The 14,746-nt window shown below is 46.9% G+C and overlaps 1 protein-coding gene across 1 annotated transcript in view; it reads left to right on the top strand.

Moving 5' to 3' along the window:
* m1ap (meiosis 1 associated protein) overlaps nucleotides 1-12,548 on the top strand; it is a 40,394-nt gene extending 27,846 nt beyond the window's left edge. Inside the window, exons 9-10 of the mRNA XM_078408353.1 lie at nucleotides 7,241-7,405; nucleotides 12,504-12,548. Of these exons, the coding sequence (XP_078264479.1) occupies nucleotides 7,241-7,405; nucleotides 12,504-12,548 (210 nt within the window). The remainder of the gene's footprint in view (nucleotides 1-7,240; nucleotides 7,406-12,503) is intronic.
* Nucleotides 12,549-14,746: the final 2,198 nt, after the last annotated feature.

The following is a 14,746-nucleotide window of genomic DNA, read 5'->3' as shown; positions in this document are numbered from 1 at the left end:
TCCTGACCTTGGGTGTTATTCTGTTAGAGTTTGCACGTTCTCCCTGTGACCGTGCGGGTTTCCTCCGGGTGCTCCCGTTTCCACCCACTGGCCTCTGTAAAGTTCCCCTAGTGTGCAATAAGTAGATGAGAACATGAGAAAACAGAACTAATGTGAACAAGTGATCTCGGTGGGCCATAGGGTCTGTTTCCATGCTGTATCTCTAAACTAAACTAAACTGAACTGAAGGCTGCGCCTTTTAGTCTTTGACATTTCCACCTTGGGGGGAGACTGACAATCCTATCTATGCCTCTCGTCACTTTATATACCTATCAGTCACATAGATATATAGAAAATAGGGGCAGGAGTAGGCCATTCAGCCCTTCGAGCCAGCACCGCCATTCAATGTGATCATGGCTGATCATCCACAATCAGTACCCCTTTCCTGCCTTCTCCCCATATCCCTTGATTCTGCTAGCCCTGAAAGCGCTATCTAACTCTCTTCTGAATGCATCCAGTGAGTCGGCCTCCACTGCCTTCTGAGGCAGAGAATTCCACAGATTCACAACTCTCTGGCTGAAAAGGTTTTCCTCATCTCAGTTCTAAATGGCCTACCCCTTATTCTTAAACTGTGGCCCCTGGTTCTGGACTCCCACAACATCGGGAACATGTTTCCTGCATTTAGCGTGCCCAATCCCTTAAGATTTTATTTGTTTCTATAAGATCCCCTCTAATCCTTCTAAATTCCAGTGCATACAACTTGTATGCGGGACTGTCATATGATGAAAGAATGGAACAACTGGGCTTGTATGATACAAGTCCAGTCGTTCCATTCTTTCATCATGTGACAGTCCCGCCATCCCGGGAATTAACCTTCCGCTGCACTCCCTCAATAGCAAGAATGTCCTTCCTCAAATTAGGAGACCAAAACTACGCAGAGTACTCCAGTGTTGCCTCACCAGGGCCCTGTACAACTTCAGAAGGACCTCTTTGCTCCTTTTCTCAAATCCTTTCATTATGAAGGCCAACATGCCATTAGCTTTCTTCCTGCACGCTTACTTTCAGTGACCACAGCTTCTGTCACTTCCAGAGAAAACATAATTGCTACAACTGACTTAGATATTTAGATGCAAGATAATTATTTGTGTTAATACTTGCAATTTACTCATCCATTTAATAGGTTTCACAATGTTGAATATTCAATGCTACAGATTTATTAAGTATGCAGTTGATAAATCAGACTTAAAAGCCAGTTCTGATGGCAAAATCTTTCCAGCAATGCACTCAAATCTTTAATGGTCGCAAGGTCAGTACAGAGGTTGACCAGATCTAATTGACTTAACATTGCATTGTAATTAGATCACACAGCATTGTTTAGTTCAACACCATGCAATTGATAATCAACCCAGAGGAAATTACAAATACAATCAGACTATTTTGGAATTTTGAATGACAAACCTTATGGTCACAAAGTAATATATATATATGGGAGGTATGTGATCACAATGCAACATTCTCTTTGGAGAATTTCAGGGAAACTTAGGCTATATCCCACACTCCAAAGACGTACAGGTATGTAGGTTAATTGGCTTGGTAAATGTAAAAATTGTCCCTGGTGGGTGGGTATAGGATAGTTTATGTGCGGGGATCGCCAGTTGGTGCGGACCAGGTGGGCGAAATGGCCTGTTTCCGCACTTTATCTCTAAACTAAACTATATCATCTTGTGTGACATAGTTCAACAGCCTGACCGTGGGAGAAGACAGCAGGGGAAGTGAAAAGACATTCTGGCCTTCCATCACAGACTCACTGTGATGGATGTTTCTTTTTTTTTGTGTTGGTTGTGATTATGTGTGAAATTGTTTATTTTTATTACTCTATTGCTGGACTGTGGGTGACCTTTCATTTCACTGCACATCTTGTATGTGTATGTGACAAATAAACTTGACTTGACTTGACTAGGCCATAATCCTTCAGCACTCACCTGAGAGACCTCCGGACCATCCGAGAATGATGCAGTGAAGAAAGCCAATGGAATGTTGGCCTTCATAACAAGAGGAGTTGAGTATAGGAGCAAAGAGGTCCTTCTGCAGCTGTACAGGGCCCTAGTGAGACCGCACCTGGAGTACTGTGTGCAGTTTTGGTCTCCAAATTTGAGGAAGGATATTCTTGCTATTGAGGGCGTGCAGTGTAGGTTTACTAGATTAATTCCCGGAATGGCGGGACTATCATATGTTGAAAGACTGGAGCGACTAGGCTTGTATACACTGAAATTTAGAAGGATGAGAGGAGATCTTATCGAAACGTATAAGATTATTAAGGGGTTGGACACGTTAGAGGCAGGAAACATGTTCCCAATGTTGGGGGAGTCCAGAACAAGGGGCCACAGTTTAAGAATAAAGGGGAGGCCATGTCACGTGTGGCGGCGCCTAACGGCTGCGGCTCGCTGGCAGTCTGTTCGTCTTTTTTCCTTTTTTTTGTTGTGTGTCGGTGTTGGGATGGTTTTTGTTTTAGTTTTTTGGCTGTGTATGTGTGGGGTGGGGGGGTGGAGGGGGAAACCTTTCCTTTTTAGGTCTCTTCCTCACGGCGTGGGGTGCGGCTCGGCCGCGGGGCCTTCCATCGCCCGGTGCGGCTCAGCCGCTGGACTTTACACCGCTGGAGCGGCTCGGCCGCGGGGCCTAACATCGCCCCGCGCGGCCGCGGGACGGTTCAGCGCCAGGTGCGGCTCGCCCGCGGGGCCTTCCATCACCCAGCGCAGCTCGGCCGCGGGACTTTACATCGCTGGTGCGGCTCGGCCGCGGGACCTAACATCGCCCGGTGCGGCTCGGCCACGGGACTTTACATCGCTGGTGCGGCTCGGCTGCGGGACCTAACATCGCCCGGCGCGGCTCGGCCGCGGGACCTAACATCGCCCGGTGCGGCTCGGCCGCGGGACTTAGCAGCGCACGGTAAGGCCGCGGGGCCTTCCATCGCCCGGCTCGGTCACGGGAATTTTCAGCACCGGGTATGGCTCGGCCGCGGGGCCTTCAATCGCCCGGCTCGGCCGCGGGACTTTTCAGCGCCCGGTGCGGCTCGGCCGCGGGGACTGTGCGGGTCGGTCGGGGACGAGCTGTCTGTCCGTGGGCGTGGGGAAGAGAGTGGAAGTTTTGTTGCCTCCATCACAGTGAGGGGGTGTTTGGAGTCACTGTGATGGATGTTTGTGTTGGGGTCATGTGTCTTGTGTTCTTTTTTTTTTGTGTGTGACTGCAATGTAATTTCGTTCGGTACCTCGGTACCGAATGACAAATAAAGCTCTGTATTCTGTATTCTGTATTTAGAACTGAGATGAGGAAAAACTTTTTCAGTCAGAGAGTTGTGAATCTGTGGAATTTTCTGCCTCAGAAGGCAGTGGAGGCCAATTCTCTGAATGCATTCAAGAGAGAGCTGGATAGAGCTCTTAAGGATAGCGGAGTCAGGGGGTATGGGGAGAAGGCAGGAACGGGGTACTGATTGAGAATGATCAGCCATGATCACATTGAATGGCGGTGCTGGCTCGAAGGGCCGAATGGCCTCCTCCTGCACCTATTGTCTATTCTCTATTGTCTATTGTAACTAAAACGCCAGTTCTGCTCTCCAGCAACCATTCCCACGGTCTGCCGCACCACTGCTCTCCTTGTAGAGCTGGTCTCCATATCTATAAGAAAATAACTGCAGATGCTGGTACAAATCGATTTATTCACAAAATGCTGGAGTAACTCAGCAGGTCAGGCAGCATCTCGGGAGAGAAGGAATGGGTGACGTTTCGGGTCGAGACCCTTCTTCAGACTGATGTCGGGGGTGGGACAAAGGAAGGATATAGGTGGAGACAGGAAGATAGAGGGAGATCTGGGAAGGAGGAGGGGAAGGGAGGGACAGAGGAGCTATCTGAAGTTGGAGAAGTCGACGTTCATACCACCGGGCCGCAAACTGCCCAGGCGAAATATGAGGTGCTGCTCCTCCAATTTCCGGCGGGCCTCACTATGGCACTGGAGGAGGCCCATGACAGAGAGGTCAGACTGGGAATGGGAGGGGGAGTTAAAGTGCTGGGCCACCGGGAGATCAGTTGCGTTAATGCGGACCGAGCGCAGGTGTTCAGCGAAGCGATCGCCGAGCCTGCGCTTGGTTTCGCCGATATAGATAAGTTGACATCTAGAGCAGCGGATGCAATAGATGAGGTTGGAGGAGGTGCAGGTGAACCTCTGTCTCACCTGGAAAGAATGTTTGGGTCCTTTGATGGAGTTGAGGGGGGAGGTAAAGGGACAGGTGTTGCATCTCGTGCGGTTGCAAGGGAAAGTGCCCGGGGTTAGGGTGGTTTGGGTAGGAAGGGACGAGTGGACCAGGGAGTTGCGGAGGGAACGGTCTCTGCGGAACGCAGAGAGGGGAGGGGATGGGAAGATATGGCCAGTGGTGGGGTCCTGTTGTAGGTGACGGAAATGTTGGTGGATAATATGTTGGATCCGCTGGCTGGTGGGGTGGAAGGTGAGAACGAGGGGGATCCTGTCCTTGTTGCGAGTGTGGGGATGGGGAGCAAGAGCGGAGCTGCGGGATGTAGAAGAGACCCTAGTGAGAGCCTCATCTATAATGGAGGAGGGGAAGCCCCGTTTTCTGAAAAACGAGGACATCTCGGAAGCCCTAGTGTGGAACACCTCATCCCGGGCGCAGATGCGGCGTAGACGGAGGAATTGGGAGTAGGGGATAGACTTTTTGCAGGGGACCGGGTGGGAAGAAGTGTAGTCCAGATAGCTGTGCGAGTCGGTGGGCTTGTAATAAATGTCCGTCACTAGTTTTTCTCCTGTGATGGAGATGGTGAGGTCCAGAAACGGGAGGGAGATGTCAGAGATAGTCCAGGTATATTTAAGGGCAGGATGGAAATTGGAGGTGAAGTGTATAAAGTCAGTGAGTTCTGCATGGGTGTAAGAGGTAGCACCAATGCAGTCGTCGATGTAGCGGAGGTAGAGTTCGGGGATGGGGCCAGTGTACGTCTGGAACAGGGATTGTTCGACGTACCCAACAAAGAGGCAGGCGTAGCTAGGGCCCATGCGAGTGCCCATAGCCACGCCTCTGGTTTGGAGGAAGTGGGAGGAGTCAAAGGAGAAGTTGTTGAGGGTAAGAACCAGCTCTGCTAGGCGGAGGAGAGTGTTGGTCGATGGGGATTGGCTGGTTCTACGGTCGAGGAAGAAACGGAGGGCTTCGAGACCATTCTTGTGGGGGATGGAAGTGTAGAGTGACTGGACATCCATGGTGAAAATGAGGGAGTGGGGGCCTGGGAACCGGAAGTTATCCAGGAGATGGAGAGCGTGTGAGGTGTCTTGGACGTAGGTGGGGAGGGATTTGACCAGGGGGGATAGGATGGAGTCGAGGTAGGTAGAGATAAGTTCGGTGGGGCATGAGCAGGCAGAGACAATGGGTCTGCCGGGACAATTGTGTTTGTGGATTTTGGGTAGGAGGTAGAATCGGGCCGTGCGGGGCTGGGGAACTATGAGATTGGAGGCACTGAGGGGTAGTTCGCCGGAGTTGGTGAGGTCGGTGATGGTGCTGGTGATGAAGGTCTGGTGTTTATCGGTGGGGTCATGGTCCAGGGATAGGTAGGAAGAGGTGTCTGATAGTTGTCGTCTGGCCTCGGTGCGGTAGAGGTCAGCACGCCAGACTACCACAGCCCCTCCCTTGTCAGCGGGTTTAATTATCAAGTCCGGGTTGTTGCGGAGTGAGTTGAGGGCTGCACGTTCAGGAGGGGAGAGGTTGGAGTTAGTCAGGGGAGTGGAAAATTTGAGGCGGCCGATGTCACGCCGGCAGTTTGAAATAAAAAGTTCTAGTGGGGGTAGTAGGCCATACTGGGGGGTAAAAGTGGAGGGGGTCCGTTGGAGACGGGAGAAGGGGTCAACAGTGGTGGGTCGGGACTCCTTGCCATGGAAAAAGGCTCGGAGGCGGAGGCGGCGGAAGAAGAGCTCCACTTCATGGCGGACACGGAACTCGTTGATGTGGGGGCGGAGGGGAACAAAGGTAAGGCCTCTGCTGAGGACCGACCGTTCGGTGTCTGAAAGGGGGAGGTCAGGGGGGATGGTGAACACCCGGCAATGGTGAACACTCCATATCTCTTCATTCAGCAGTGCTGCAATCCCTCCTTTTCTCATAACAGAGGAAATAGGGTCACCGGTGAGCAATTGGGACCTCAGCCTATTCTGCCACTCAACAAGGTCATAGCGTAGGACATAATACAGTACAGTGAGTGAACAGTCCCTTTATCCTACAATGTGTATGCCCAACATGATGCCAAGTTAAGCTAATCTCCCCTGCCTGCACATTGTACATATCTCTCCATTTACTGTACCTGTCTAAAAGCCTCTTAAAATGCCACAATCATATCTGCCTCCACCCTCAGCATCACGTTCCAAGCACCCACCACCTTCTGTATAAAAAAAACTTGCTCCACACATCTCCTTTAAACTTTCCGCTCTGACCTTAAAGCTACCCTCTCCTGTCCTTTGACAATTAGAAAGGTTCTGATTGTCTACCCTATCTATGCCTTTCATAATTGTAGATACTTCTATCAGGTCTGTGTTGATTCTGCTCTACTAATCACTTTAAGATATAACAAATCCCGAATAGAAAACAATCATAACAATATTAAATGTAACTATTCTTCGGCAGCAGTGTATCCACTATCCAACAAGCACATAGATGAACAGATGAACCTCCGGCCCAAAGGGTCTATATCATGTGAACTATGCAAATAGGAAGATCCTGGTAAAAGTCAAAAGTTAAACAATTAAATTTACACAATCTGTCCACATCTGGAAGTTAACACCCTGCCGATCTCCCTCTTCATTCATACTACATGTTTGTACGATGTTTACATATCTGGAGTAACTCAGCGGGTCATACAGCATCTCGGGAGAAAAGGAATAGGTGATGTTTCGAGTCAAAATCCTTCTTCAGGCCCTTCTTGACCCGAAACGTCACCTATTCCTTTTCTCCATAGATACCGTTTGACCCGCTGAGTTACTCCAGCATTTTGTGCCTATCTTCAGTTCAAACCAGCATCTGCAGTTCCTTCCTTTACATATCTGTAGTGTTGCTGCAAGTAAGAATTTCATTGTTCTGTTTCGGGACATATGACAATAAACACTCTTGACTCTTTTCCAATGGAGTAGGGTATCATTACACGAAGCCAAATATTCTTCGAAGCTGGTTCTCCATGAGTTAATAAAACAGAGGCTTGAAAGGTTTTCTTTTATACTTTTAAAGGCGATATTGGATGGGCTTGATGTAGAATCGACATATAACCCATTGAGCCTGAAGAGTCATCTGTATAAGCATCTCAGAGGAACTTTAGTTAAAGCTCCCTATCGTCAGCAACCAAAGCAAGTGCAACGTAGAGAACAACATCATCCTGAACAACTGCACAGACAGGTATTTATCTTCCTTTAAATTAGTGACCTAGTTATACAAGATTATCAACCTGGATAAAGAACATCTTCCCAAAATAAAAGAGTAAAAAGCTTTGGCAGTATTTCCTCCTCGAGGAGGGATATTCTCAGATTCAGCATTTCTTAAGGGGTTGGACAGGCTAGATGCAGGAAAAATGTTCCCGATGTGGGGGAAGTCCAGAACTAGGGGTAACATTTTAAGAATGAGGGTTAGGCCATTTAGGACTGAGATGAGGAAAAACTTTTTCACCCAGAGAGTTGTGAATCTGTGGAATTCTCTGCCACAGAAGGCAGTGGAGGCCAATTCACTGGATGTTTTCAAGAGATAGATCTCACTCTTAGGGCTAACGGAATCAAGGGATATGGGGAGAAAGCAGGAACGGTGTACTGGTTTTGGACGATCAGCCATGGTCATATTGAATGGCGGTGCTGGCTCGAAGGGCCAAATGGCCTACTCATACACCTATTTTCTATGTTGCTATTCTATGTTTCTATGTTTAAAACCTCAGGCATTCTTAAAGAACAAAATTGATTATTAAAAGTAATTGCCACCTCTGTGGATACAGTAGGTTACTGGGACGGTAGTAGTAACGTCATTTGGTGTTGAGCATTTGTCAGACATCACCAAGTCATTGGTGAGACCACATGGAGTAGTGTAGGAAAGAACTTCAAGCAACCCTTGCTTTCTCTCTTTCTCTGTCCCTCCCCCACCCTAGTTCTCCGACTAGTTTCACTGTCCCCCTGATTAATTTTACTGTTGGTATACCACGTGGTCACCTTCCCCATAGCCAACAATGAACCATTCTATATTTCCCTGATCATCGACTGCTTTGATTTGTGATTTTCACACCTTTTCCATAATCTCTCGTTTCCCTCTCCCCTGATTCTCAGTCTGAAGAAGGGACTTGACCTTCTTCAAAGGGGGGTATGGGGAGAAGGCAGGAACGGGGTACAGATTGAGAATGATGAGCCATGATCACATTGAATGGCGGTGCTGGCTCTAAGGGCCGAATGGCCTACTCCTGCACCTATTTTCTATTGTCTATTGACCCGAAACATCACCCATTCCTTCTCTCCAGAGATGCTGCCTGTCCCGCTGAGTTACTCCAGCATTTTGTGTCTATCTGGGAGTACTGTGTTGCCCAGTTATATGAAAAATGTCATTAAGTTGGAAAAGATGCAGAAGAGATTCGTCAAGATGTTACCTGGATTTGTGGGTTTGAGTTATAGGGAGAGATTGGATAGATAATAGACAATAGACACTGGACAATAGGTGCAGGAGTATGCCATTCAGCCCTTCGAGCCAGCACCGCCATTCAATGCGATCATGGCTGATCACTCTCAATCAGTACCCCGTTCCTGCCTTCTAACTTTTTTCTTTGAAGTAAGAGGCTGAGAGTGTCCTTATTGAGGTGTACATGCTCATGAGGGGCATATTGAAATGAACACTCACACTCACAGTTTTTTTCTCATGCTAGAGGATTCCAAAACTAGGAGGCATATGCAAGAGAGAGTTAGATATAGCTCTTAGGGCTAAAGGAATCAAGAGATATGTGGAAAAAACAGGAACCGGGTACTGATTTTAGATGATCAGCCTTGATCATATTGAATGGCGGTGCTGGCTTGAAGGGCCAAATGGCCTACTCCTGCACCTATTTTTCTATGTTCCCGATGTTGGGGGAGTCCCGAACCATGGATATGAAGCTGTGGAACTGTCTGCCTCAGAAGGCAGTGGAGGCCAATTCCCTGGATGCTTTCAAGAGAGAGTTAGATAGAGCTCTTAATGATAGTGGAGTCAAGGGATATGGGGAGAAGGCAGGAACGGGGTACTGATTGTGGATGATCAGCCATGATTACAGTGAATGCCGGTGCTGGCTCGAAGGGCCGAATGGCCTACTCCTGCACCTATTGTCTATTGTTTCTATGCTTCAGGTGAGAGATTTAATAGGGATCTTGGGGATAAGGTTTTCACTCAGGGTAGTCTGTATCTGGAGTAAGGTGCCAGAGGAAGCTGCAGAAATGTTTTCAATTAAGACTTAAAAAAACCCATTTAGACAGATATATGGATAGGATGGGTTTAGATGGATATGGGCCAAATGCGGGTATATAGGACTAGCCCAGTATGCCAACTTGGATCGCATGGCCAAGATGGGCTGAAGGGACAGTTTCTGTGCTATGTAGCTCTATGACTATATTGCTTACACATTCTGAAGAAACCACATTGACTACAAATGTAAGAGCAGACATAATGGAAAAATGTAGGTCTGGCCTTACATAAGGTCCCGTCTTCACCTGTTACATTTGGTAAGGGAATCGCCAAACTAACTTATATGGTCCTAATATTTTCTCTAAAGGTAAGCGTTTCTTTCATTTGGGTTGTGGAGAATGTAGAGAGAGGCAGACCACTCCAATCCATGCATAGCGTCCTGATCTATGTTGGCATGGTGTCTCTTTGAGAGCCAGATTTGAGGGAAAAATCTACCTAATATGCATTGGTACGGAAGATATTTTGTTTTCCTCCGCAATATTGGTGGTATCTGGGACTTCTGAGGAAGTAAAGGCATTGTTGTGCTTTCTTGGTCCGAGCTTAAATGTGGTTGAACTAAGACAAATTATTGGTGATATTTACACCTAGGAACATGCAGTTCTCAACTATCTGCACTTCAGTACCATTGATGCTGATTGGTGCATGTACTCCACCCCTCTTTCAGAAAATAACTAGCTCCTTCATCTTGCTGCTGTTGAGGGAGAGGTTGTTTTCATGGCCCCGTGTTACTGAGCTCTCTATCTCCTTCCTGTAGTGCGTCTCGGTATTGTTTGAGATTGGTCCACTAGATGGTGTCATCTGCAAGCATGTAGATGGGAGATAGGCACTAAAAGCTGGAGTAACTCAGCGGGTCTGACACCATCTCTGGAGAAAAAGGAATAGAAGAAGGATCTCGACCCAAAATATCACCAATTCCTTTCCTCCAGAGATGCTGTCTGACCCGCTGAGTTACTCCAGCTTTTTGCGTCTATCTTCGATTTAAACCAGCATCTGCAGTTCCTTCCAACACAACATGTAGATGGATTTAGAGCGAATTTGGCCGCACAGTGTGAGTGCATATGGGTTAGAGTAGGAGACTGAGAATGCATCTTTACTGGGTACTGGTGTTAAGAATTATCGTGGAGGATGTTTTGTTGCCTGTCTCTGGGTCAAGTTGAGGACACAGCTGTAGTCTGAAGAAAGGTCTAGAACCGAAACGTCACCTCTTCCTTTACTTGGAGATGCTGCCTGATCCGCTGAGTTACTCCAGCATTTTGTGTCTGTCTTCGGTTTAAACTGGTATCTGCAGTTCCTCCCTACACATACAGTTGTAGAAGATATGCAGAGTCCTAGAAGCAGGAGTTTGGACATGAGTTTGGTTGGAATGGTTATAGAGTCATAGAGTGATACAGTGTGGAAACAGGCCCTTCGGCCCAACTCGGCCACAACAGCCAACATTGTCATGTGTTGATGGCGGGGCTCTAGTCAATGAATCGCAGCGCCAGGGAGATGGCATCTGCTGTGGACCTGTGGCAATGGTGGATGAATTGGAGAGGATCAAGGCTGACTGAGAAGCTAGGGTAAATGTACGCCATGACCAGTCTCTCAAAGGTTAGCTTGGGCAGGAACCTTGGTCAGCATGAATGAATTGGCCAAAGGCCCTGTTCCCATGCTGCATAACTGAATGATTTGGAGCACAGGAAACTGAAGGGTGATCTTAAAGAGGTGTTTAATATCATGAAGGACATGGATAAAAGTGAATGCGCAAAGTCTTTTTCACAGGGAAGAATAATCACAAACTAGGGGGCATTGGTTTATTGTTCATAAGCCCCAGGATAACATTCCCGCTTTTATCTTCTAGTCCTCTCAAAATGAATGCTAACGTTGCATTTACCTTCCTTACTACTAATTCACGGTCACGGTGGCACAGCGGTAGAGTTGCTGCCTTACAGCGAATGCAGCGCCGGAGACCCAGGTTCGATCCCGACTATGAGTGCTGTCTGTACGGAGTTTGTACGTTCTTCCCGTGATCTGCGTGGGTTTTCTCCAAGATTTTCGGTTTCCTCCCACACTCCAAAGACGTACAGGTTTGTAGGTTAATTGGCTTGGTAAATGTAAAAAATTGTCCCTAGTGGGTGTAGGATAGTGTTAAAAATTGTCCCTAGTGGGTATATGATACTTCCAGTATAGTCCCTGGTGGACTCTTCGGAAGTGATGGCCACAAGATACAAGATACAGGAACTCGCAAATGAATCCTTTGGGAATACTGCATCAGCACCCCCAAATTCTGTTGCACCTCCGATTTCTGAATTCTCATTTAGAAAATAGTCTACGCCTACCAAATTGCATGATCACACACTTTGCCACACTGTATTCCATCGGCCACTTCTTTGTCCACTCACCCAACCTGTCCAAGTCCTTCTGCAGACTCCTTGTTTCATCTGCACTACGTGCCCTGTTACCTATTTTTGCATTATCCGCAAACTTTGCCACAGCCATCAATCATTGCCACAAAGCCATCAATCAATCATCCAAATCATTAATATGCAATCTGAAAAGTAGTGAACCCAACATCGACCCCTGCGGAACACAACTAGCTGCAATGCAGAATAGGCCCCCTTTATTCCCGCTCTTTGCCTTCTGCCATTCAGCCAATCTTTTATCGATGATAGTATCTTTCCTCAAATACCATGGGCTTTCATCTTCTTTAGCAGCCTCAAGGGCCACTTTATCAAAGACTGCCAATCAATTCAGTTTAGTTTATTGTCATGTGTACCGAGGTACAGTTAAAATCTTTTGTGGCGTGCTAACCAGCCAGCGGAAAGACAATACATGATTACAATTGAGCCATTTGCAATAATAAACCTAAACATAAGTTACAGTGTGCAGAATATAGTTCTCAGCATTATAGCTAAAATTTCCAGAGACAAAGTCGTATGTCCGCAATGGGGTAGAGGTGAATCGGACAGTACCTTAGCTTATGAAAGGATCGTTCAGAAGCCTGAAAATAGAGGGGGAAAAGCTGTTCCTGAGTCTGGTGGTGTTTGCTTTCAAGCTTCTGTACTTTCTGCCCGACGTGAGCATGGAGATGAAGGAATGACCAGGATGGGAAATTTCTTTGATTATGTTGGCTGCTTTCCCGAAGCAGCTTGAAGTGTAGATAGAGGCAATGATGTGCAGACTGGCATGGGCGATTGCCTGGGCTACATCTACAATTCTCTGCAATTTCTTGTTGTCTTGAGTTGTTTCCAAACGTTGCTGTGATGCAAGCTGACAGTATGCTTTCTCCTAGGTCCAGGAATTTGGAGATGTGTTTGGATGGGATTATGCTGTTAAAGAATGTGATTTTAGCTGGAATGGATGTATAACAAATTCACAAAGACTTTGCTGGGGCTGGAAAGCTTGAGTTTAGAAGGAGAGACTTGTTCACATTAGTTTCTTTAGCAACTTATTGTATATAAATATACATTTACAGTTTTCAATGTTCCATTTAGTGTATATTACCTGCCCTTTTTGCTAAGGGATGTGTTTCAGTGCTAAATTTTAGTTTAGAGAAATAGCGTGGAAACAGGCCCTTTGGCCCACCAAGTCTGCGCTGACCTGCGATCCCCGCACACTAACGCTATTATTACCCAATGCTAGTGCCACCACGAGGTACTCAAAATAGGGGAATGCACATTCACTTAGAATCAGATATTTCCACAAACCTTAACTTGTTAGCTGTTTTGACCAACAAGTTAAACTTTGTTAATGCTAATAATAATTTCAAATTATTATTGAATTTTCATCAGAATTCACCAAAGGAACATGGAGATGGTGAGATTAGGGAAGGGTGTGTTGATATTCTAGGGCATGTCGAAGTATGTCTTTGGAGTGTGGGAGGAAACCAGAAGGCAGCAACTCTACTGCTGTGACATTGTGCTGCCCTTGTTTAAAAAGGTTAAAAATATATCTACTTTGTACTTTTGTAAAGGTCGTGCCCCAACCAGTTACATCCTAAAATAACCATAAGAGTTTTATATGTTTCATTGTTCCCCAAAATTTGCATATTAAAATGAACCAACAGTGAAACTGGCAGGTGCTGCCCCTCCAGGTTCAGGAACAGTTTCTTCCCAGCTGTTATTAAGCAACTGAACCGTCCTATCACCAACTGGAGAGCAGTGCTGATCTCTCATCTACCTCATTGGAGACCCTTGGAGTATCTTTAATCGGACTTTACAGGACTTTACCAGTCCAGTTTAGTTTAGTTTATTGTCACATGGAGTGAAAAGCTTTTGTTGCATGCTAACCAGAAAGATAATACATGATTACAATCGAGCCATTTACTGTGTATAGATACATGATAAGGGAATAATGTTAAGAGCAAAGTAAATCCAGTAAAGTCCGATCAAAGATAGTCCGAGGGTCACCAATGACGTAGATAGTAGTTCAGGACTGCTCCTCTAGTTCTGGTAGGATGATAACAGCTGGAAGAAACTGTTCCTGAATCTGGAGGTGTGCGTTTTCACACCGAGACCTTTTGCACGAAGGGAGATGGGAAGTATAACTAAAGCAAGAAATTAGGCTTTGAACTGAACGTTATTCCCTTTATCCCGTATCTGTACACTGAACAACTCGATTTTAATAACAGAGCTTTATTTGTCATTCGGTACCGAAGTACCGAACGAAACTACATAGCAGTCATAGAAAAAAAGAACACAAGACACATAGCCCCAACACAAACGTCCATCACAGTGACTCCAAACACCCCCTCACTGTGATGGAGGCAACAAAACTTCCACTCTCTTCCCCACGCCCACGGACAGACAGCTCGTCCCCGACCGACCCACAGAGGGTCGCTGCGTGACGGGAGAAGGGGCGACGGGATGACAGGCGTTGAGGTCCCAGTTGCTGTGAATCCTGGGCGAGGTGGTGCAAAGGATGTTTGGCGTCCGATGGGGCCTTGCACACCAGCCTATGAGTGAAGAACTCTCGGTGAAGCTTGGCGGGTGAGATACCTGCGAGCACCGGCAGGAGATCCGTCGGAGTAGGGCGTAGGTAGCCAGTGATGATCCGCATGGTGTCATTGCGGGTGGTGTCTAGCTTGCTGGTATGAGCACTGCGGCACCATGCTGGGGCGGCGTACTCAGCGGTGGTTTAAGCTAACATCTGCAGTTCCTCCCTACACATTTATTTTGATACAGATGGAAATGTGGGCAGAGAAATGGCAGATGAAGCTTAATCCGTAAGTGTGAGGTGATGCTTAGGGAAGTCAAATGTGAGAGAAAAATTTACATTAACTGGCAGAACCCTTAGGAG

Source organism: Rhinoraja longicauda, chromosome 1, assembly GCF_053455715.1.
Source record: "Rhinoraja longicauda isolate Sanriku21f chromosome 1, sRhiLon1.1, whole genome shotgun sequence".
Lineage (NCBI taxonomy): Eukaryota > Metazoa > Chordata > Chondrichthyes > Rajiformes > Arhynchobatidae > Rhinoraja > Rhinoraja longicauda.
Note: the sequence above shows the minus strand (reverse complement) of the source record. Positions and strands in the feature narration are given on the sequence as shown.